Source organism: Candoia aspera, chromosome 4 (assembly GCF_035149785.1).
Source record: "Candoia aspera isolate rCanAsp1 chromosome 4, rCanAsp1.hap2, whole genome shotgun sequence".
Taxonomy (NCBI): Eukaryota; Metazoa; Chordata; class Lepidosauria; order Squamata; family Boidae; genus Candoia; species Candoia aspera.
Window position 1 is genome coordinate 49,781,074 of NC_086156.1, and position 24,848 is coordinate 49,805,921.

Below are 24,848 nucleotides of genomic sequence, written 5' to 3' on the forward strand. Positions count from 1 at the left end.
CATAAAACTGAGCTCTTAATTGGCTGAGTCTATCCAGCACCCTAAACCTGGATTAGTAAAATATAATTCTTGTATTAATACAACAAACCATTATTGTTTAGCATACTGAACCACAAGTCCATTTCGGTTTTCTAATGGGTTGTGTGAACCCTACCAATATTGTTTATAGTATTTTGATTGTTTCTGAAAAAAAATCATAATTATTTTTAAATTACAATAAAACCTAGATTCTCTGAACAGTCATTCAGCAGACAAAATTTTACTTCAGACTTCACTCCCCAAAATGAACAAAGTTAATTGTCTCCAGAACAGTCTGGATATTTCTGTAGATCTGTCTCCTTAAAAAAAACCAAAAACCACCCTCTGGAGCTTTCTTTTAAAACCAGCTCAGGTAAGACCTTAATAATTCAGAGTGCCACCAAATGACAGGACAAATACAGCAGTGTGTGTGTAATTGTCTTGATCATCCAGGTAATTTAGGTACAGTTTAATCATTAAAACTTTCCCTCTAAGACCACTGACAGCAATGTGTAGGACAGAAAGAATATTATAAAAACAATTAGATAAAAATTTGATTAAGGCACCAGGCTAGAGACCAGGAGACCATGAGTTCTAGTGCCGCCTTAGGCATGAAAGCCAGCTGGGTGACCCTGGGCCAGTCACTCTGTCTCAGTCCACCTCACAGGGTGGTTGCTGAGAAAACAGGAGGAGGAAGGAATATTTGGTACATTCGCTGCCTTGAGTTATTTATAAAAAATAATAAAGGCAGGGTAAAAAAAATCTAAAAAAGTCTATCATAGAGGCTGCCACTACAGTAATGAGAAGCTTTGCTCCAATTTTTCTGCAGGTCCAGGTCAAGGATTTCCTGTTTAGTTTCTAGGATGGTACTGAGGTAATCAGACTTTAAGGCTACAACACTTAGATCTGAAGTAGTAGATTTATCCTCTGGGATTAGCTGAGCTAAGAACAATCCATGGAGGCTAGTTTTAGCCAATGCTTCAGTCAGCAGGATCTCACTTAAGCCAAATTTCAACACAGCAAGGAATATGCAGTATAGCTCATAAGTTAAACCATGCTGCTTCCAATATTTTGTCTTTATAAATACCATGATGAGCATCCTCAGCACATTGGCCACAACTGATATAATTTAGGTCATTTGTATCAATTTATGTCATTTGCATAATTACACAAATGTTGATTACATTAATTATGCAAATTTGGATATGACAGAAATCTCACCATAAGCCATTCTATTAAATTGAGTTTCACTGTTTATGTTTTGTTTTGTTGTTTCCTTTTACTGGATTAATCTTACTGATCTGTACACATACCTCTTCAGGGGAATAATCAAACAGGATACTCAGGGTACATTGTGGAAATTGCCACTTCAGCATTATTCTGTGAAGCTTTTGCACAACTAAGCACTTCATTTTTGACCAAGAACCAATATAGCTCAAACCTCTTTAAGATTACCTTGCATGAACATGCTCTTCAACCCTTAATGCAAGAATGCATACTGTGTTCTCACTGAAATGAAGGAGGCTAACATGTACTAAGATATGAGCTGATATAATATTGCTGATGTAATATTCCACCATTCAAGGTACTCAAGACGGCACTCGATGGCACAAGTTCATGCCAATTTTTAGCAACAACCTAAACCTTCTCCAGGATGTTAAAGAATATAGTACTTCTATCTCCATAATTGTACCCTAGATACAGGATTTACAATTTTGATGCTGTAGCCTTTCCAAACTTGCTGCTTCTAAATGTACAGTTCCCAAAATTCTTAGCCAACTGGTTGTGAATTTTGGAAACTGTAGCTCCAGTTCATGATTGTTACAGGTGAAAAATGATCTTTTCATTCTTTACTATATGTGCAAGAGTCAATTAAGACAATACCTGTTGAGCAGTGAGATCAGAATCTTCCATTATATATTGCTTTCTAATAGAACAGAACATGGCACATTCTCTACTAAGACTATCAAAACACTCCTTTTCTTCATCCCAGTTTACCTGGTAAAGAAAACATACAAAATGCGTAACTCTGGCTTTAGTGAAAGTGGTTAGTCACAAAGATGAGTTGTGCGTAAATACATATTTTAGTTTTAACCTTTTTGGAGAGGGGTATGACAGCTGGTAGCTGAAACACTCCATTGTAAATTTTTCTAATCAAATTTTTATTAAATTATGTTAGGTTATGGTTACACATATCTAACTAATGTTATACTAATAAGTATCCTGCGTACATAGAGTTTAAGTTAAGAATATATAAGGTTTTTGGAAAAAATCAAATCACTTATTTGTAAGTTCTACATTCTGCTGTGCAGTGAAAAGAGAGATCCCAAGAACAAGAAAGCAAGCCAGTGTGGTATAGTGGTTAAAGCAGGGTTTCTCAACCAGGGTTCCATGAGAGGTCACTAGGGGTTCCCTGGGAGATCACAATTTATTTAAAAAATTATTTCAAATTCAGGCAACTTCTCATTAAAGAGGTATGTTTCATTCCTTATTTTTAGTTTAAGAACACTGTTAATGCATATATACAGGCCTATACATGAAACGAATATAATTTGTAACTTCTGGCCTATACTTGAGCATGAATGTACACGGGTTCCTCAAGGTCTGAAAAATATTTGTTCTTCCAGAGTCAAGAAGTTGAGAAAGGCTGGGTTAAAGAGTTGGACTAGGACCTGGGAGACCCAGGTTCAAGTCTACCCTCAGCTCAACCTATCTCACAGGGTGTTATTGTGGGGAAAAATCGGAGGAGATAGGTTTATGTATATTGTCTTGAGGAAAGGCAGGATATAAATGAAACAATCCTATCATGACATTTATAGTGACAAATTGCAGAAGTGTGTATTGATTACAATTATGTTACACAGAATCCACCTCACTTTAACTTTTTTTAAAAAGATCTCTATAGCTGTGAAAGTATTTTGGTAGAAATTAGGCAATCCATTGTAATTTAAGAACTTGGATGAATGGTGGGAACAGAGTATGAAGGTCTTGCATAACTTCTTACGTAGGACTGATAATATTAAAAATAATTATGATCAGTTAGGTCTCAGTTTAGAAATACCTCTTTAGAGCAGCAAACTCTTTTTGCTATCTTCTCTCAAGGTGAATAGTAAGAACAAAAATGACCTACCTAATCATGATTGTGTACATAGGGGTTAAGAAATTGTAATTTATGCTGAATGTCAACCTACCTCTGTGGCCAAACGAAGGACAAACATAGGTAACCCTTCCAGTGGAGGAACGTAATTATCTATCAGAAGTGGCAGTCCAGTAAGATTCCCCCCCTGTAAACAGAAAGTTTTTATACCATCATTTTCATCAACATATTCCACAAAGATACTTGTTTCTAAACTAAATGATTACAAACAGGATAAACAACATGTATGAAAAAATTATATATAAAATAACAAGTGTTATATATGAAAAGCCCACAGTAACTTATTTCTATTAGACCAATTAAAATGCCAGATTCATGAACACATTTCTATCATGTTACTATTTTAGCTTTATTTTGGTGGTGTTGCTAAAAGTATCTTACTATAGTTTTTGGATATCCTCTTGATGGCCTACCGTATGTAGCCATAGTTTCAAGAAGTTGGTAACTCATAGCTTGCAGGCTATCATCTTTATTTACCATTAAATTTCAGCACCACTGCTACTGACTTTTGGCAGCAGGCCACTTGGGGAATGATTTTTTCTTATTTCATATAGGTAGCCCTCATTTAGCGACTGCCTCATACAGGGACTGTTCAGTTATGACAGTGATGGAAAAGTAATTTTGCAATCAATCCTCACATTTACCACCTTTGGTTTATAAAGCAAAGGAAAGCTGAAGTAAGATCATAAGCACAGTTGCAGTTTCACTTTGCAACCAGTCCGCTTAACAACTCAGTCGCCGGTCCCAATTGTGGTCACTAAATGAAGACTACACGTACCGAATTGCTAATGTAAAGAAACTGGGTATATTCCTAATCATCATGAATTTTCTGATCCTGACCCCACGTAAGATAATGTGGACCACAGCTCGTAAATATTGCTCACATGAGGTCCATGCATTTATTATAACAATATGCAATTCTACTACCTGCTAAATATTTGCAGTCAAAACAGTACAAAGGAATAAAAAGCTATTTAAAAGCCCCTGTTACAGTTGCTCTGGGTTCTATCTATTATAAAAGCATTGTTTAGAAGCTAAATGATATGGCAGTACATCAATTTCAAGGGAGAAATAGTCTTTTAGCATTTCACTCTTCTTTGATAGGAAGTCAACAATATATTCAGCAAGGCCTTCCTTGGGGCCATCTTCTTCTGTCCAACCACTTTCAGCATTCTCCAAAGCCAGCATAGCTAGATCAAAGAGAGGAGCTGGTTCCTAGATGTACAAAACAAACATACTTATTACCAAAATAATATAGTATCTAGATGCATCCAAAAGACTGACAGAATGAGAAGTTTTATTTTGTCACCGCCCATCTCACTAAGCGACTCTGGGCGGTTTACAATAAAAATAAAGTAACTACAGACTAAAATACAGTAAGAGCAAAATTCTTCATAAAAAATACAAATATAAAATACAAAATCCAAGATGGCGAATCCAAAGATCTTATTTTAAATACATATAATTCCCCAGGGCCTCTTCAAGGTGCTAACCACCCCCATGATTGCCCCCCCTCCCACCCCAAGCAAGATGGCAAGGAATTATGATTCTAAGGGATAGTAAAATTTTCTTCATAGATGAATCATACGAACATGGGGTATGAAAATTATTAACTGTGTGCCATCCTCCCAGAGATTAAACTTTGTGGAAGTCTGCAATAACAGAATTCCACAATTTAATTGAGAAGACAATTAATCAGAGACTCTGGGCAGCTAACATATAAAAAAGGTTAGACAATAACAACTTAAAAATAATTATATAAAACAAGAAATCACAAAACACATTTGGCAATTAAACCACACCACGGCTCGCTCGCTCCTTCCTTCTTTATATATTTATATTTCAAATTTCATCACCGCCCATCCCACTCAAAGAGCGACTTTAATGTCAGAATGTTCTGGTTCTACAAAAAGATAGGTGTATACGGTCATATGGATTTCCAGGAGCAGCATCTTCCACAAGGATGGAATAGCATGCAAAAGCACCTCTTTTCAGGTTTACTTCCTCTTGATTTGTCAAGAAGGAACCCAGAGCATCCCTGCATGGATAGCATGAATAGGATGGAGAGATTCCGTCTATCTTATAGATGTACTGGAACTTACTTACTTACTTATCTATAAAGTCACATGGGGCTTTATAAGTAATAACCAGCACCTTGAATTGTACCCAGAAACAAACTGGCAATAGTGCAACACCCATAATATGCAGCATTACTGTAGTAGCACTTATACACCAGCATGAAGTTTGTGGCATTTTGTACCAGTTGAAGATTCCAAGTAGTCTTTAAGGGCAAACCCAAGTACAGCATGTTGCAGTACTCCAACTTTGCACTTAGACAGATAATTTTTAAAAATATTAAAAATGTTAGAATTCAGATTTTAATATGTTTGTCTTTACCATCATACCAGCTGATTTTAATTAAGCATTTTCCTTTCTTTAGTCCATATGATTATATTTTTATTTGAATATTACTGTACTATTGATGTTCTAATTATACTATATGTTGCATTATGATGGTGAACCATCACAGCCAAATGATAAAGCACTGCAATAGCAGATAAGTAAGCAAGTGAATTAAGCACCCATTCAAGAGGATGTTCAACCTTTTTTTATTAACAAGTAACTTTGCTATTCTGTTAAAATCCAGTAAAGAACAAGAATTATGAGAAAGAAAAATCAACAGAGTTGTGGAGCCTAATCATATATTGAGCATCTAAAATTTACAACTATACTTGCTGGACTGATACTATGGGTTTGTACTTGATACAGTGGGCTCCTATCTATCATGTAGTTAGCTCTCTTGAGGTCGTGGCAATTAAATTACATAGGCTGAAAGAAGTGGAAAAGAAAGGGTTTACAAACTAGTCATGTTTCTCTTTCAGAGTGATCAGTCACTTATTGTTACAGGTTCAATTGTTGGCAATAATTCCATTGGCTTCTTTCATGATACTTTTTCAATTTCCCAATCTAAGCTACAGCCTGGGGATTTTCTGGTAGTCTCCCATCCAAATATTAATCAGTACCACCCTGCTCAGCTTTTCTCAGAACAGTGAAGATCCATTATGCATTGTCACTGGATGTGACGTAGAAAGCTTGGAGGTTACTTAAGCCACACAAAAGTGCAGACAAAAAGTATATTAAGAAGCCACTACAGTTATGTTAACAGTAATAGTATCATGGAAGATACTGGAGGACAAGTAGGAAGCTTACTTCAGAGTCCAAAGGAAAAGAACAAAAAGGAACACAAACTAGCCCCGCCCCCCCACACATGCAAGCATGTATAGAAGGGGTGGGTGGGGGTAGAAGCAGTCATTATGGTAGTCACTTGCTATCATTACGATCAGTAAAAGCCAACTGGATGATTGGATAACAAGGAAGTTAAAGCGTCACTAAAAAAATATTACAAGGATGGACTGTGCCAATTTTCACTGGCTAACAGAAGGCCTGAAGATTAACTGACATTTTCTAGAAGGAAGTCTGAGGAACTTCGGCAAATAACTGAGACCTTGTCACCACATTGTAGTATCTACCTCAGAAATGTATAGAAAGAGCTACTCTCTTTAAAAGAATTAGAAAAGTATCTAATTTAAATCCCCCCCCAAAATATACTCACTGATAATCTTAAAACTCCAAAGTTTCCAAAGTCATAAATAAGGATCTGATAGAACATTTCTTGACTTGAAAAAAAAGAAGAGAAATCAGTTTCTTATATGCACATTCTTTCCTATGTATTTGGCATGTATAGAATATAAGTTTTACCACGAAATTATTAGATTACAAATTAGATTCTAATTTATGAATTAGAAGTGATGAACAAATGGTCAGCCATATATAATATCAACCTTTTTTAGAGGAATGGTGAAGCTAATATTAGTCACATATATTACCGTAGGACAAAATTCTGATGTCTTCCAAGTGCTAATTACATATTATTTCAAAGCCATGATCATGATTAACTGCAAACTGATCCAAAGAGTGGTATACTCTAACCACGAATCACATACCAAAGCTGGTCTTAACTGGAGCATGCTTTCCCCTAACTTCTGGACAGTGAAACAAAAAGTTTAAGCTACAATCCAGAACATCTATTTAAGATTTAGTTCCTATCTCAAGTACTTAAATCAATTTTGTTTTGACAAAAATAGCAATACATTCGTTTTATATAACCACCTGAGTTTTGTGGTATTCAGAAGGTAAAGTTTTGTCTGATACTGCACCAATGCCCACTGAGGACTTACACATCCAACAAAGGAATGATCATGAAGCATCTCCTGAAGACCTGAAATCAGAGGTTATTTGCATTTAGGATACTGTACAAAATTAATAACGCTGCCCTTTAAAAATCACCATAGATTTTATAATTTATCCCAACTCTACTTAGATACTTTTAAAACTATATGAAACCATGAACTCTGTTTTAATTGTCCTGTTTATCCAGCTGACTGTAAATTTTAAAAGCTTCTGTTTAAAAATATAAGTATTTATTTAAAACTCAGTATACCATAATATGGAATTTGTTTCAAAAAAATTTGCAGATTAGCAAATATTTAAGCCTATATCTAAATTCAGCTCAAATCAACACAATATCTATTTAGAAATCCAGATTTTTCAGAATAGGTGACAATGTATCAACAGTTTAATGGTACTGGATAGTTGTACCAGGAGAAAAGTATGTAGGACAAAATAATAAATCACTAGCACTTCCATATCAAAATATAAATTTGACTTTAACTGAATGCCAACCAAGCTTTAGCTATTTCCATCACATGCATATTTGCTCTGAAACTGTATGTAATATAGCTAAGAGGAGTCTACCCATAAGAAGAATGTACAAGCTATTTTTATTTCCTTCGAAATATTTACAGAACCTGATAGCAGAATTCTGCTGGATTCTTCTGTCTGATTACAAAACTGGTAATAAGTTGTAGCCAAAAATATGTAACTGTCCTGTTCAAAGTATGAGACAGCCAGGCAGTTACTAATAAAATTCTTTATTGAATAAACTATTGACAATAGCAAGTTCTTGCAATAGATTAGAGCATGTAATTCAATCAAGTCCACCCAGGTGGCCAAGGACACCCAGACAGCACTGCAGCACTGTGGCAAGGAAGCAAGGCAGAACTTGGCCAATTCTCTGATTCAAGCTGCAAGGCTGGAAGGAGCTAGGGGGTGTGGCAAAGGAGAGTCTGAATGCTCGGATTGGTGTCCTGGCACACAGGCTGGATCATGCTGGCACACAGAGGCTAGAAAAGGCTGGGCTGGAGTATCTGGGCAGGGCTTGGCTCTGGAGACAAGACTGGACTTGGCTGGAGCATCTAGGCAAGACTCAGATCTGGAGATGAGGCTGGACTGGACTGGAGCGTCGAGACAAGGCTTGAACTTGGAGACAAGGCTAGACTGGGCTGGAGCACTTAGGCAAGACTGGAATCTGGAGGCAAGGCTGGACTGGAGCGTTCAGGCAAGGCTGACATCTGGAGGGAAGGCTGGGCTGGACTGGAGCGTTCAGGCAAGGCTAAGAGCTGGAAGCACACCCGGATCACTTTGAAGTGAAGTGATGAGGCTTGGAGCTGGATGCGAGACTGTGCTCAACAGGGACAGCGGGGAGAGGCTCTACTGGAGCGACCTGAGCAGAAGGCTGTTCCGCAAAGGCAGAAGGCACTGGTTCCACGCTGGCTACATGCAAGGCTTCCAACGCTGGTAAGGATTCTTCCGCAGGTGCTGTGAGCTCAAAGGAGCGGTTGTCTCTGGCAGCTTGCTCTTGGCGCCTGCCTTTTTATTTGCTCCTTTTTGCGCCATTTTCCCTTACCAGCCAATCACACTTCTTTTTCTTTTGCATGCTTCTCTGCTGTCCTCTCTCAAGCACTGATTGGAGGCTTCAAATCTCCCTCCAGAGTTTGTCCAATCCTCTCCTGCAATTTCTCCTGCTCTGCTGAGTCACTTCCTGGTTTAGATTCTTCAAGACCTTGCTGATAGGTTTCGTTTTCTCCTTCTGACTCCGAATAAGTTTTGTTTTCGGAGTCAGAAGCAGGCTCAAACCTCACAGTAACTGGAGACTGTTTTCACACCAACATCAGCATAACATTGCAATCTAGCTTCTGGGTTAAACTCTTTCTATACTCTTCAGAAATATACAACTTGTTTCCCCCATTGCTACATCAGTAACTCAAGTACTGTATATACAGTAAATCAAACTTGCTTTCTAGGCTGATGTTTTACAGGTTCCTCAACCTGAATGCAAGTTCACACTCTGTGAGGTCTTTAGAAAAAATAAAACAGCAGTTTTTATAAAATAGTTTATAAAAATTATTTATAAACAAATAAATAATAAATAGATTATCCTGTTAATTCCTTAAGGCTTCTGAAAAATGAACTTGTGATAAAAGAGATACACAGAAGTGCTATTCTACCATACAAAGTTATCTCAATTCAATAGTATGGACCACTTTATATACTGTATTGAGAAAAGCACTAAATATGTTTTCACCAAATAAACCATACTTACCTTAAGAGAAGTTACACTGGTTTACCATATGAAATTACTGAAAAGGATTATAGGCAGAGTAAGAAACTAGTGGCAAAAAGAAATAACCAAGCTTACTTGCATTTGCCTTTTTATTAATTTCCTCTTGAAGGGTCAATATACTGGTTAGGTTAATAATTCTTCTTTTTGGAATGCAGGCAGCAGTCATTTCCTGTTGTGGATGTTTTTCCATTTCTAGATCACAATCTGTTCGCTGCCTCTTTCTGCAAGAGAAATGAAACCAAGTAACATCTCTTTCAAAGGACCCATTTAAGAAAATAAATAAATTGTGGCTGCTGATTTCAAAAATATTGCCCACTCCTGCCTGCCTGCCTTATTTATCAATATATGGTCCAAGACCAAGTCACAGAATTCAAAAATACAGCACACCGTTAATACATGCATAAGTAACTACATATACTATATGCATGTATAAAAGGAAGAAACTCTATAAAGTTAACATTTCATTGAAAGGACAGTTTCTATAAGCTAAGGCTATAAATAAAAAAATTGCTACTGCCTTTGAAATACCTCGGTTTTAGTTATTTAATAAGAATATCTTAATCTCCTCACCTTATCAAAATGACGGAGAGGGGCCATTATTCACCGGAGAAGCCTGAGGGTTACTACAAATAGTACACTGCTACAAAAAAAGTATGCTTTTAGGAAGCAAGGTATATTTATATTTACCCATGGCAGGGTAAGCAGAACGTAATTAAGTTACATCCCAATTAGACAGGGACAACTGTGTGCACACACTACCCTTCAGAATACTATTAACACAAAAAGTTGGCTGGATGAGAGAACAACATAAATCATCAGTGACGGTGAGAAAATGGAGTAGAATAGTACCCCAGTCATGGATGCTGGAGCCATAATAATTTAATATAAAATAGATTTAACAGAGAGCCAGTTTGGTCTAGTGGTTAAGGCACCAACTTAGAAACTGGGAGGCTATGAGTTCTAGTCCCACCTTAGGCACAAAGTCAGCTGGATGACCTTTAGCCAATCACTCTCTCCCAGCCCTAGGAAGAAGAAGGCAGTGACAAACCACTTCTGAAATCTTGCCAAGAAAACTGCAGGGACTTGTCCAAGCAGTCACCAGGAGTCAAAAACTGACTTGAAGGCATGAAAAACAAAACAAAAAAAACGCTAACAACTTGCCCCAAAAACCATCAGCTTCCCAAATGCTCTAGGTTTCTTATTTCAGCACAATTACTGCCTTAAATATCAAAACTTCACATTGGTACTAGATAGTCTGATATAGAAATGAGCAGCATACCACATATGAAACCAAGCTGTGGACCTTACGCTGTACGTCCTTCTACAGTGTAAAGTTAAGCTTTCTCTTTGGCAGTATATGGAAAATTTATCTCCCCAGAAAATCAAAGTGTGATGGCCTAAGAAAGAAATTATGTTAGAAATGGGGTACCTACCAGAATAGAATAAAGAAAGTGCTGGGCAACCCTAGGCAAATACTAGAGAATTTTTTTTAAAAGCACTTTTTTTTTTATCTAGACCAAGATTCATCTTTTTTTTTCTGTCAAAGATTAAGGAGCATATGGATTCTGATTTTAATGTAGCGAGAAAGAGAGGAAGTTATCAAAACAGATAACTTAGTGCACCTATAAAAATAACTCTTACCTAGCAGGTACTGCTTCAAGAGGCACTGGTTGGCTTTCCATTGATCCTTTTGGTGTCTCCACATCTTCAGCTCTTGAAACATTTACATTCAAGTCACCAGATTCTTCCATTTCAACATCTTGTACTTCAGCAGCCTTGCAATCTCGCATCTTGTTGTTGTCCTCTGGTTCTGCTGCAGCAAGTCCTGCAATCTTGGTTTTATTAACTGGTTGAAGAAAAGCATCCAATTTTTGGTCCCGTGAGTCAGTGCGGATCATCTGATGGGCATAAACCTTCTCACTTCCTTGAATAGCCGAAGACTTTGCTGATTTAACAACCTCCGTGGAAGGGGCAGTAATAGCTGGTAACAATGTCTTCATTGCAGACATATAAAGTTGAAAGAATATTTCAGTGTTTATAGAAATGTAAAGATCCTTTTCCAAGCTTGAACTCACATGAAACGTACCTTATACTTAGATCACACCATTAGAACTATTATTAGTTTATGTTAAGATAATGTATTTGGACCTTTCAATGAATCTAAAAAAACAGATTTCCAATGATTTGTCATAAGCTGCAATTTGATTTTTTATTTTTAAAAAAAACCCCTCCCTAAACTGAATTGCGTGTTCACCTATGCGAATATCAAGCAAGAAGAAGTGCTACTATACATATACTATAGTATACACAGCATACTATGATCTAGTTTGGAATGATATTCATAGTACTATTATTAAGAAAGCACATATCATTAGGCTTTTTTGGGGGGGGAAGTCCACTCACTTGGGTGAAATACATCCTTGATGAGTTGGAACCTAATAATTTGCTCTCAATGTGTTGTTGTACACGCTCCAAGATGCTGTCTTCATGGAGGAAATGAACTTCATGCTTTGTAGGATGCACATTCACATCCACATTCTGAGGTGCCACCTCAAGGCTACAAAACATTTTGAGAACGTTAAATTCAAGTTGATCATATGCTTGCTCAATTGCAAATTTGCTGCAACCAGAACTGTAGTGCTATGTATTTCTTCAAAATCAGAAGTACACCAATAATAACCATCCTTTAAGCTGACAGACTAAAAAAGAGATACACTGTGTATTTTGAGACAAATGCACATAATTTCAGTACCATAATATATATTTACTGTAATTTACTTCTTTCCCTTTCTCCTTAAGGAGATCAGAAAAGAACACCCAAAAAGGTTAAGCATTACAAACAAGCAAGAGCTAACAAAAAGTTCACAGCAACATTTATGACATTAAAGTTTGATTTAAAGATAGTATTTTAAGACCTGCCCTGAATGTAGATGGTAATGTATATTAGATTTATATTCTGCCTTCAGTTCAGGCGCTAGAAGTGGTATATTTCCCAGGAAAGGAATCTATGAAAACTGGAAGTCCACAAAGAAAAAGAACCTGTCTTTTGAATTATGATTTATTCATAATGAGTAGTAGCAAGCATAGCCTTTCAGGAAGAATATTCACAATACAGTATCTAGCTATTTACAACTTTACCAATGAAGAATATATTTTAAATTGTATTTGGAAATGGACAGGCAGACAATAGGCAGGTAAAACTGAAGCCTGGCTATGGCATTTTGAGCCAATGAAATTTGCAAATGGTATTCAAGACAAGCTCATATTTTCAGACATTACAATAATCAGAGCAATAGATACCCATGGCATGAATCACCATAACCAGTAGGAAATTTCCAGAAGGAAAAAGTGCTGGAATGCTGGAATACCAATCCTAATTGTGCCAAGAGGCTCCAGGTCACAGCTGGGATCTGAAATTCCAAGTGTAAGTCCAAGAGGACCCTTAAACACATTTGTCTGTAAAGGTAGCACAACTTCTTCCAACACTGCTTAAATATTCAAACTGAAACCTTCCTATTGCTTGGAGGCACCCTCTTCTTATCCAAATTTAATTTCCATTTGGTAGTCCTCATCCAGTTGATTTCACATATCACGCACTGGTCTTGGACACCTACATTTTTGGATTGTTAGGAAGGAAAAGTAAGTCTCTTCTTCCTGCCTATCTGAATCTCAACAGCAAAGGTATTTCTCTTTTTTAAAAACAGCAAAGGTATTTCTAAATGTTACCTTATATATAAAAATGGATGCATGCTTTTGGGTAAATAAGCAGCATATACAGTCTCGATTGCTCTGCGCAATGCAGTTGACTCTACCAGTCGATCTGGAAAGCAAACAGAAAAAATAGTTTGAATTACCTTTTCCAATTATCATTTTTAAATCCATTTCTGAACAAGTTTAGCCTTTATATTCAAATAGCCTGCAGGCAAATATGATAAAAAATTTAAAATGTATGATGGTAAGAATGTTCTTGAAGAACAATCTTACATAATCATGATACCACATTCAACAAATATCCAAAACATACAAACTCAATGACTTGGAACTAAGATCCATTTGTTTTACTGAAAGTTAATGAAATCTATGCATAAAGGATTTCCCAGTGAAAGTATGACTAAAAAGAATATCTATTTTGCCAATAAGTTATATTGTAATTAATATCTACTTATTTGGAACACGTAAATGGATTATATATTTTTTCTAAACCACTGAACAGTGTGATCCTGCCGTAACTGTGATTTCCTGTTTTCACATTTATGGTGCCTTTGCCTGGATGTATAATCAATCCATAGTTTAGTTATTAGGCTCTCCTGATGACATTGCTGCAATATTAATTAAATATTAAGCAAAACCAACCTAGGTTGATCATTATACCTCTAATATACTTGATCTTAACTATGCTATTAAATCAAACCAACTTATAATTTAGTTCAGAACCCTGTGCGTGTCCTTAAACCAAGGTTGCACAACCAGCTGAAGACTACACCAGGCTTTCAGAAACACATCAAAGCCCATACTCAAAAAATGCATGCAGATGCTTTTTCCCTTTTTTATTCTTTATTTTAATTGCATTCTTTTGGAGGGGTTGATGATTGTAATGCACACATACAAAAACATGAAGCTGGAGCTTTTCACTCCATCTATAGAGCATTCTTTTTCACTGAGATTCAGTGCTATAGCTACAGCTATTTAAAAAAAAGTTTGTTTTAACTTTAGCACACAGAAGCAGCATATGGAGGAGAAAAATACGTGGTTGTTTCTCTTCCCATTCTTAGAGGTTTGGGAATGAGTTAATAACCAAAATTGGCCTTTAATGAGTGAAAATGTCCCTTAAACAGCAGTAAAACTATAGAAGTAAATATTTTTGTACTTACGATTTATAAAAAGCAAAAAGATGCACTTCTTCATGGAATAGTTTGCATTAGTTACAAAACCTTTCATTTTAAAAGCCAATGTTGCATCTTCACAGCCCACTTCGATCAATTCTCTAAGATATTTAAATAGTAATTAGTCTTCCCTTTTTTTAAAAAAAAAAGCACCTTTAAGAATATGCTGAAACTATTTTACGTTTAGGTGTTAATAATTATTATATATGCAGTTATTATACCTGACTGCCCATGATTCCACTATTTTCAACAGGCTTTAATCCTAGATAAGTAAATATCGGATTGTATCTTATATATCTTTAAGAATTATTGCTACCACAGATTAGTAATAAACAGTCTTGGATGTAACAGAGTACTTAAGATCACTCTGTAGAGATTAGTCAATTAGTCAATTTTATTCACAGAATAAAGCCACCTCAAGATATGCCCTCTTAAAAGTAGGTATTTTCACACCTCCAAAGAAGTACATACAGAATATTACTTTTTTTTCCTTTTACTGTAATGTATTTGCATAATGCAATTTTAGGGAATCACCCAAAATATATTTTTAGAAGCACATGGTAGTCCACTTCAAACCATGACCAGACAATCATGAACCAGTCTTCCATAAGCTTCAATGTGTCCTTCCCACATTTTTTCATATGCAAGAAAAACAAATAATTTTGTTTTAGAAGAGTCAGTTTTCCTTTATCTATCAATGAAGGTAACTAATGTTTACTCCAATCATGCTAAAAAATCAGAGTTAACAAAACGTAATGTCAAGCATGATTTACTCTAAATCAGTGATCTCAAACCTTTCTACCCCTGTTGTGCACTATCATAACATTTATATATTATGATAAAACATTTGGGAGGACTGTAAAAAAATGAGAGTTCCTTTGAACCCATTTATTTCAAGCAACACATCTTTTAAAAACCAATCCAATTGTTCCAAATGCCCTTAAAATAAATTATGCTAAAAGTAATTTGTTTAGTCTCAAATACAACCAAATTTTCTAGTTTGGCTGGCTGACAAGCAACACAGCTTTGGCCTCCAGCAGCCCCACCATTTTCCTATGCTGGAAAAGGAAAAGGAAAAAGATGAAAGCAGGGAGACTGGAGCTCTGTTTTCCAGCCTCCTCAGATAATGCTATCTTTAAAAAGTAAAAATAACCATTTTACAAACTTTGGAGAAGTAAGAGGCTTTGGAAAAGCCCAGAACAGTTGTCTGGTGATTTGTGCCCATAGACACTATGATTCTGATCTGAGATTTAGAGAATAGTAAGAGCAGGCCTGGTCCAGTCAATATCAGTGAACAGCAACAGATACAGTGGTCTAATGGAGGCCTTAATAGAGCCTTGACCAAATGCATTAAAATTTGCCTCTTCTATTTAAGAAAGATACTTAACATGTATCTAAAAACTTATTTAAAATTACTTTTAATACACATTTGTATTTTTAATCTATGTTCTTTCAGAAATCAAAGAGCAGGAGACTTTTCAAGAGGAAAAATGGGGCAGATTAAGCTGTACAAAGCCTCAGAATGATGAAGCTTGCAATGAACAAGCTAGTCTGTGTAAACAAATAATGTATTCTATTTAAGCCTACTTCTGCTAGCATGGTAGAAACATCACCTTTTCAGCCCAAAGCTATAATTACCATTTCTATAATGAGAGACAGTCTTACTCTGACCTTCAGGCCAAGGCTGGCAAGAATTCTAGAGAAAAAACTACAAACCCTTGTTTGTTCTGTGTTATCTGTGTGATTATGGGAAAGATTCTTCCTACAACTACAACTGAAAAACTAAAAACACTGAAAAGTTAGTTGAGGGTGCCTTGTTTGAAATAGATCCAACCATTCATAAAAGGCACATCTACCTGATTTTTATAGTCCGCTCATTCAGCACCTCTTCCAGAAAGAAGAGAGGATAGAGGATCACCTTTAGTCAGCTCAGCCAGTTCCATGTACTAAAAACTGAATTTTCATTTTTATTTTAAATTGAATTATATCCCATCATTTCTCCAGGAGCAGAGGTGGTATACACGGTACTCTTTTTTTCCATTTTTTCCAATAAAATATTTGATTGCTCATCTATTGTATTTTCCATAAGTTACCTCATCTCAACATTTCTGGCTATAGGGCTTATTTATTTTAAATAGTAGATTTAAGTTCCACCTTTCCTCCAGGAGCTCAAGGTGGCATATAAAGTATTTCTTCCTCCAAGTGTCCCCACAACAGCACCCCTCTGAGGTATGTTGACAGCTAATGATTTCTGGGGCTGAAGATGGACTTGAACCTCCTTTCTGCTCTAGTATAGCATGCAAACCATTACATTAAACTATACTCAACCTATGGACAAGGTAATACTCCTAATTAGACTTATAAGTCATACTACATTTTATGGTAACTATACCTGCTAACAGCATTTCCAAAGACAGACCGAATATTGTCGACAGTTGTAGCATTTGACAATGTTCTTACATCTGCAACTGTATCACCTTGCTGCAAAGCAGAAGGTAGTATGCAATTATCAGTGCTTTTGATATTTGTGAAAAAGTAAATAAAATTCGCAAAATTCTCCCATTTTGTGCATCTCCCATAAGCATCTTGCTTGCAAAGTCACTTTTTTCCCTGGAAAAGTGAGGTTTAAGGATCTTATAAATAAAAATCCTGTACTAAAGCAAAGGAGCATGTATAACCATTCATGTGGAAGCTTAATTTTTTCCCCTCATTCCTAATCTTATCAATGCAATGTTATCACATAGTATTGGCTCAGGAGAACCAACTTTCAGTGTATTTTGTAAGAAATGTTTTAAACTTACCCAAAGCTTATTCTCTTCCTGCTTCTGTTAAGTACAAGAGAATTAACCATCTTTCTCTCATGTATCTGGAAATTACCCTTCCAGATTATAATATATACATATAATCCAGAATTACAACTCATTCAGAGCCTGAAGCTCAAGAAAATTCCTTATACTTCTTTGCAACGCTGAGTTGGCAAGTTCTAAATTCTGAGTTTCCAGCTAACTGTCTACCACATGTGACGCTAACTGTCCACTACCTGTGAATTCTTAACTCACCGATGAAAAGAGCCTATGTAGTTTATTTTTCTAAGTAAACTGTCCTGTATTCTCTATCTGTGTTCTGGTACAGTGAAGTAAAGGAAAAGTATAACCATTTCCCTTCAACTTTTCGATTCCTATAGTAACTTCTTCCTATCCTTTCTTCTGGAAACTCCACATGATTAATCACAATATTAATTTTTGCTCTTCTTGGGGACAGCTTCCACAGTTACCATCTATTATATTTTTACAGTGAAATTCCTTTTCTAGAAAAGGTCTGGTCTCATCTTCATTTCTTCTGCTAACGCCTTATGAGGGCACCCTGCCACAATAACTAAACAATTTGGAACTACTAATCATAATCTCCTGTGTCTTTCAGCAAATGTGCTAGTTTCTAGGCCAGCTCTATCAGATAGACAACTTTCCTCTAGCAGACTAGAATAATTGCAATGGGAAACATTTTAACTGGGGTCTTGGGGGAGGGGGTCCATTCCACAACATAGCACTTACAGGCCCCAAAGCACCCAAAGATCTTTGGTGTCTCCACAAGTTTTTCTACTGTCCAACACTGCACTGCTTAAGGATGCACAATGCAACTGCAACTCGGCCTTTGGAACCAAAAATTATCAGGAGGAGCAGAAAGTTATAACCAAACTGTCCTTCATTTTAGCTTGTTATATTGAATATATAAGAAAGGGGAGAACAGGAGCAATGTTGTACAGCACAAAAAGTTTAATTAAGGGTCTGGTTTGGCTGAGGTAGGCCTGCCTGTCACTAACTAAATCAAGGTGCTCCTCCTGAGCGCCACCTCTTTCTTTCCTATTTATGGAATAGGAGAGCTCAGAGCAACTTGGACTTTTATGCAACGTTTTGTTTGTTAGATTGTCTTTTCCACAGAAACTCAAGGTAGCTATTTTATTTTCACAACAATCCTGTGAGGTAGGTTTGTCTGAGTGGGTACAAATGATCCAAAGTTGCCCAGAAAGTTTTCCTGGCTGAAGTGGACTTGAACCTCAGCCTCCCCAATCATCAGGGCAGCAACAAAATGTACAGGAACCAAACCACCAAGGAAACAAATCTCCCTGAGCTTTATTTAGATTTTTAAAGGCAAGATTAAGGTGATAGCACAAGAATTTTGAACAGTATTTTTGCAACCATGTACATATACATGCATATAAGTTACTCAAAACAGTTAATGTATCTCTTTCTCCCATGCTTTTGGCAAATGGGGGATTCAGCCTTTTGCTTCTAATATTATGAGCCAGCTTGCAGCTGAACACTGTTTACACTTTTCACTCTCTTTTTAGATGTGCAAGTTCACTCCCCAACAAGAAGGTAGAGAAGGAGCTGAGGTGGTATACAGCACTTCCACCTTTGTTTTTTGCCCCTAACCTTGTTATATCTGTTGCTAGTCTCTTCTGTGATGGAAGTTATATTCTCTTTCCCCCTTGCTTCAGCCTCTGATATTCAGCAATGCTGAACAAGTGAGGATGGGGTACATGTGGCAGGGACCAGAATAAACTGCATTGTTAGTGAAAACCTGGAAGTTGCTAGTGGTAATAGATGCTGCTTTGTCAGCATATATAATATAGGACAACAGTAAAGTCTTCTTGAGTTATTTTGGTGATAAGAGCTTAGAGGCAGATTTTCTTTGCACATTTTCCTATCTAATCTACCTGACTGGTAATTTCCTGTCCAACAGCTGTGTTTGCTTCTCTGAGTACTTTATCTATGCGTACATATAATCAATAGTATAGAATATGTTGTGGCCCATGGGTTGATATATGTTGATAGAGTTCTCACTAGGCAACATCATTAGTGCAGAAGATATGGAGAAGTGAGATTCATTGGTTGGCAAGGGCTATATATATCTTTCTATGTTAAAAAAAAAAACTAGCTCAGAGAACACTAACACAACATCCATATATGCACACAAGCAAGGGTATCAGAATCACCCATTTCTATTCAGCAGATTTTATTCCTAGGTACGTATTTATTAGAATGTAGATTTAGGGAACTTAATAAACAATGTTATTTGGAATAATTAGGTTCACAATTTAAAGACTCTGAAATCAAAAATAATCTATTGTAATTTTATAGGTGGACTTCACCTACACAAACATTTACTTCCTAGAGGTTTTTAAATTACTTTCTAATTAAGCATTCAAATATAATGTTTATTTTAGCAATATCGAAGAAGAAAAGTTGTCACTTACCTTTTTAACAGAAAAACTGATGCCAGAGTTGTGAATGGCATACCTAGGGTGTAGAATACATAAAGGAAAAAAACTGTAGACAGCCAAGCCAACATTGAACAAACTCTTAGTGAAGCATGTGAAAACTGAACTTGTATTATTAAATTGAATTTGATTAGGAACTAATCTACAAAGTATGGAAGGTACATGGCTGTCACAGAATGGAACAGGACTATATAACCACATCTTCCTCACACGTTGGTAATATATGGTAAAAGTAAGAATGTCTCATAGCATCAAATACTGGACTTCACTGCCTGCAAAGGAAAAGTCATGAAGTGGAACAAAGAAATTCTTAACATGATAATATCATGACATATATTTAAGTTTTATTATATATTAGTGGAGGAGGGGAGGGGGGAGTTGCTAAACTCCGATAAGATCTAAAATTAAATAAGCATGTTCTGAGGAATGTTTAGTTACTTGTAATCAGCTATATGACTCAGAACAAATATCCTATTTTCTTCTTGGCACAGACTTCATTGGCTTTCTAACCTTGAAGACAGAAGAATCTCACCAGGCCAATAAGTGTTAGTGCTTTTTCAGTTACTTTCAAATATTTGCACAAATTGTTCTTGAGTTCTCAACAATTATGAGAACATTAAGTACCAACAATGTTATGTGAATGTTATGCTGGCTTTAGCTGGATTCTTCTCAAACCTATGATCCAGCTGTATATTACCATACAGGCACCTCTCTTGCCATTTTGGGTTCTTAATTTATCAAAGATATAATTCTTGGCAAGAGGAGAAAAGTGTTCTGATATAACAAACAAACAAAAACAAGGCATACAAACAGAATATGGCAACCCCCCTTTTAAACACATCACCTGCTAACAACTTCCAGTATTTTTGCATATTCTTCACTAGGATTTTTAAAAGCTTTTCTCCTGGTGGCTACATTGTAAAATAGATCCTCAACCTGCAGAGAGAAATAACAGTTTCATACAAACAAAACAAAAAATTCAAAGCAGAAGCAAGCTTACTGCATAATATTTTATTGTGAAGCACAACAAAAGGAAATCCCACCAACTGCATGGGGTATACACTCAGTTTGTCTATGCCACTTAATACTGCTCCCTCCTCTGTTTCCCCCAGATGTCCTCTGGGAGCCCAGATCATTGTCTCTCCCTGCAGGGTCCAGAAAAAGTAATATCTGAATGCTAAATGCTGTCATCAAGCAGAAGAGCACTGCATTTAAATTCAGCCTCTGATCTTACATGGAACTTCTAAATTGCTACAAATATGACAAATTGAAACACACTATGTTTATAGGAGGATACATTTTAAATGAAAAAGTTTCTGGTTATGGTACAATAAAAAGCTGGAAAATAAGCATGCCTTAGTTTTCCAATAATGATTGAGAACTTTAATCCAAATTACACACTGCATTGTCTCTCATAAAAAATGATTTAGCTGTATATTTATACTATTTGTTTTCCTAGTCACCAATTCCTGATGCAGTTACTACTTTTCAGTATTTGGCATAATCAGTTTTGGCTGCAAGGTTCATATAATCTCAGAGATAATGTTACAGTGCTGAAGTATTTTTAGTACAGCTCAGTAAGAATCCATGTACCTTCCTCCAAAATTACCAGCAACTTAATTAAGTATACCATTTAAGAAACATTGTTATATTCCTAAGACTTCTTCCTGAAGAGATTTAGAACTTATTTCTGTTTACAGTTACCTTAAGCCATATTGTTGGAGTTCAATACTTAAATGTATTAGATCACTTTTCCACATTTTGTCTGCTGATAATGATATTTCAACTGTTATCCTACACCAGATTTACACTTATAATTCTCACCATTATTCATAAGGCATACCTTGAATTAGATGAACAATCTGAGGAATGGAGCCTCTAATGAGACATACAGGTAGTCCTCGCTTAATGACCATTCAAAGTTACAACAGCCTTGGAAAGGGTAAAGCATTTTCAGCTGCCGTGAAATGTTGCACCACCCTCCTGTAGTCACATGACTGCATTTTGGGTGCCTGACAACCAGCTCGCATTTACAACCAGTTGCCAAGCTCCCCGCGATCGCCATTTGCAATCTTCTCTGCCAGCTTCCCCAGAAAGTCAATGGGGAAGCCAGCAGGGAAGGTTGCAAGTGAAAGGGACAGAACACTTCGGAGCTCCTAGGAGGGGGTGGGGCTGGCACTGTGCTGCAAAGAAGTGGGGAAAAGGCTGGTTTTGGCTCTTTTTCCCTTCTTGAGAGGGCTGGGGCTGGCTTTGCACTGCGAAGGGGAAAAAAAGGCTGCTTTTATCTCTTTCCCTTCCTCACAATGCAAAGCCCTCTTTGGAACTTTTGAGAGGATGCAGTGCTGGCTTTGCGCTGTGAACATGGGGGGGGGGGGGAGCCACTTTTGGCTCTTTTTCCCTTCTTCGCAGTATGAAGCTTTCTTTGGCACTCCTAAGGGGGGCAGGGCTTGAGCAGCGAGGCAGCACCTTAAGGTAAGGAGCGTGGGGTGCCTTGGGGTAAGTGTGAAATCCTTCGAAATTCCTGCTCTGTGCAAGCAGGTACAAAGGATTTAGCTAAATTTAAATATTTAGCTAAATCTTCACACCTGCTTGCACAGAGCCAGAATTCTTTTGCCGGGAGCTCTTTAAACAGCCCCCAGAGCAGAGAAGGAGCCAAGATCCAAGCAGGATTCTCAGCTCCTGAGTGGGGAGACCCTGGGCAGGGTCTCCCCCACCCCCGAGGCACCCCATGCTCCTTACCTGGGACTCCGTCCACTTAACAACCCACAAGATCACTTAATGACCACAACCAGGAATGCTGATGTTGCGGTAGTTGAGCGAAGTAGTCATGTGCCATCTCACTTAATGACAGCTTCGTTCAACAAATTGAGATTTCGGTCCCAATTGTGGATGTTAATTGAGGACTACCTGTATACTGTATGCATTTTAACATTCTCTCATATTGTTGGACCCTCCAGAATCACTTCTACAGAGACTGCGTATTTGCACTAGGATCTTTAGCAAGACTCTACAATAGATCTGCCAAGTCTTAAAAAACAATAGTTTGTCCTATACGATAAATATGTAACACACACCTAATACTGAGACAGATAAAAGTTTGTGTATGTGTGCGTGTGTGTACATACATAAATGTGTGTGGTTGAAGGAGAAGAGAAACAATTTGTCAGTCTCAGTTCAGCCACTATTACTAAGTCCACAAAAACAACTTCATGACATTTTGTACTGGAAGGAATTATTCAGAAATTAGGTATTAGAATATAACTTCACCTGAACTATAAAAGGATCAGAATCCTATAAAGGATCTGCACATCCTTCCTTCCAATATTAAAATTTAAAGAGCTTGTTATTGCTAGGGAATACTCTTGTTATTATTCCTTCATGAGTTTCTGCACTGAAAGTGGCTTCTAAAACATGTTTGAGGCTAACCACAGCAATCCCCCCCGCCATCAACTGTCTACAGTGATGCATTCCTCCTGTGATAAAATACCATGACACAGTTAGCACTAGGAGAATAAACTGGGAATGCATCTGCTCCAGCATTGTAAAAATTAAAAATGGAGGTAACCTACTGTGATCTGAGTTCCCTGGTTTCCTGCACAAGGTTTTGGAGCACTCTTCAGTTTTCCATCAGAATAATTTGCCCTGATAGCAAAACAAAGCAGTATTACTTCTGCTGTTACAAGTTTCCAGAGTAGCACTGTAGATGGAGATACAAAATTTTCACTACCAGCTACTTTCTAATCTTCGTACAGCCAAGGAGAAGCAAGACTGTCTCTTAGTAGGTTCATTATAACAGGCAGAAAATGACTCTTTTTACAGTTTAGTTGAATCAGTGTGAGTCACAAATCTCCTGAAGACATTGTTGCCAATACCAGCTATAGCTATTTATCCCCAAATTAACTAAAATAATCATTTTAAATGGACTGGCAGGGAGGTGGGGGTGGGATTTCATTAAATTAAATTTGTTTATCTGGCTCAGAGAAAATAGATTAGCTATAGCCTGGAACTACTTTAGAAAACACCATAAAACAACTGTTACCAGTGGGCTTTACAAACAACAGCCAGAAATGTGTAACTGTAATTAATGTCCTTCATTCAAAATATGTTTCCTTGCAAGAAATAAAGCAATGAGTAGCCTCTGGTGGCTAGGTTAAGTATTGCATGATGCTAAAAGGAAATAAAGTTGGTTGAAAATAGTTGAAATGTTAAAGAACCAATGTTTTCCTTTTTCATTTTAGCAAACACTGATTACACATCAGACACATCTTTCAGGGCATGTGCTTTATAACTGCCTGCTTTTGTTAATGCAATAGTATTCTCTTTCCAGGATGTGCTTTTTGTCTTTAGGTTGCTGCACTATTCACGGATAAATTTATAACAGTGCAAAATGATGTGTTCTTTGCTCAGCACCCAGTAAATTCAGTGTGAATTGGAGAAGCAAGCACAGGATCCCAACCTTCATTCTTAATAAGGTACAATGTAGAATTTTTATGCACAACTAGGATTTAAGTTAAAACTAGGTTCAGTACATATACTTGGTTAAAATGAAATAGACCAATTCTGAAACAGAAAGCCTCCACACACTTCTCTTATTACTGAGTAAAATCTATAAACTAACAGACTTAGAAGTATATTCATTCTTTGTTCAAGCTTACCCAAAAATGTATTATCTGCCTCTTATTACTGCCTACTTAATCTGCAACCAAAGATGCTCCTTACTGTTTTTTAAAATCAGTTCTCATGTAAAGTCAAATCTCTTTCAAATTGAATTCAACTCCTTCATGCCTTCATGAACATATCCAGGTAGTTTTCTTAGCAGTGACAGAGAACTAGTTTGCTATTGCCTTCTTCTGTTTTTTTTTTTAACTTTACAATCTTGCCCACAGCCCTGGTGTTCCCTAGATGTCCTAAATAAGTTATACCCAGATGAGATCTTACTAAGTTTTCAAGCCTAGACAAAGTTGGCCTGGAGCTGCTACCTGCTGA

General features: G+C 36.8%; 1 protein-coding gene across 2 annotated transcripts in view; it reads right to left on the minus strand.

Annotated features, from left to right (window-relative positions):
- Window positions 1-24,848, minus strand: part of MLH1 (mutL homolog 1) — a 32,072-nt gene that overhangs the window by 2,853 nt on the left and 4,371 nt on the right. For both annotated transcript variants that reach the window (XM_063304080.1, XM_063304081.1), the window contains 14 exons: window positions 23,432-23,504; window positions 20,707-20,798; window positions 19,839-19,881; window positions 16,974-17,062; window positions 14,570-14,682; window positions 13,425-13,518; window positions 12,102-12,255; window positions 11,340-11,692; window positions 9,774-9,919; window positions 7,346-7,454; window positions 6,789-6,852; window positions 4,229-4,390; window positions 3,210-3,302; window positions 1,903-2,016 (listed from right to left, as the gene is read on the minus strand). In XM_063304080.1, coding sequence (XP_063160150.1) covers window positions 1,903-2,016; window positions 3,210-3,302; window positions 4,229-4,390; window positions 6,789-6,852; window positions 7,346-7,454; window positions 9,774-9,919; window positions 11,340-11,692; window positions 12,102-12,255; window positions 13,425-13,518; window positions 14,570-14,682; window positions 16,974-17,062; window positions 19,839-19,881; window positions 20,707-20,798; window positions 23,432-23,504 — 1,699 coding nt within the window. The remainder of the gene's footprint in view (window positions 1-1,902; window positions 2,017-3,209; window positions 3,303-4,228; window positions 4,391-6,788; window positions 6,853-7,345; window positions 7,455-9,773; window positions 9,920-11,339; window positions 11,693-12,101; window positions 12,256-13,424; window positions 13,519-14,569; window positions 14,683-16,973; window positions 17,063-19,838; window positions 19,882-20,706; window positions 20,799-23,431; window positions 23,505-24,848) is intronic.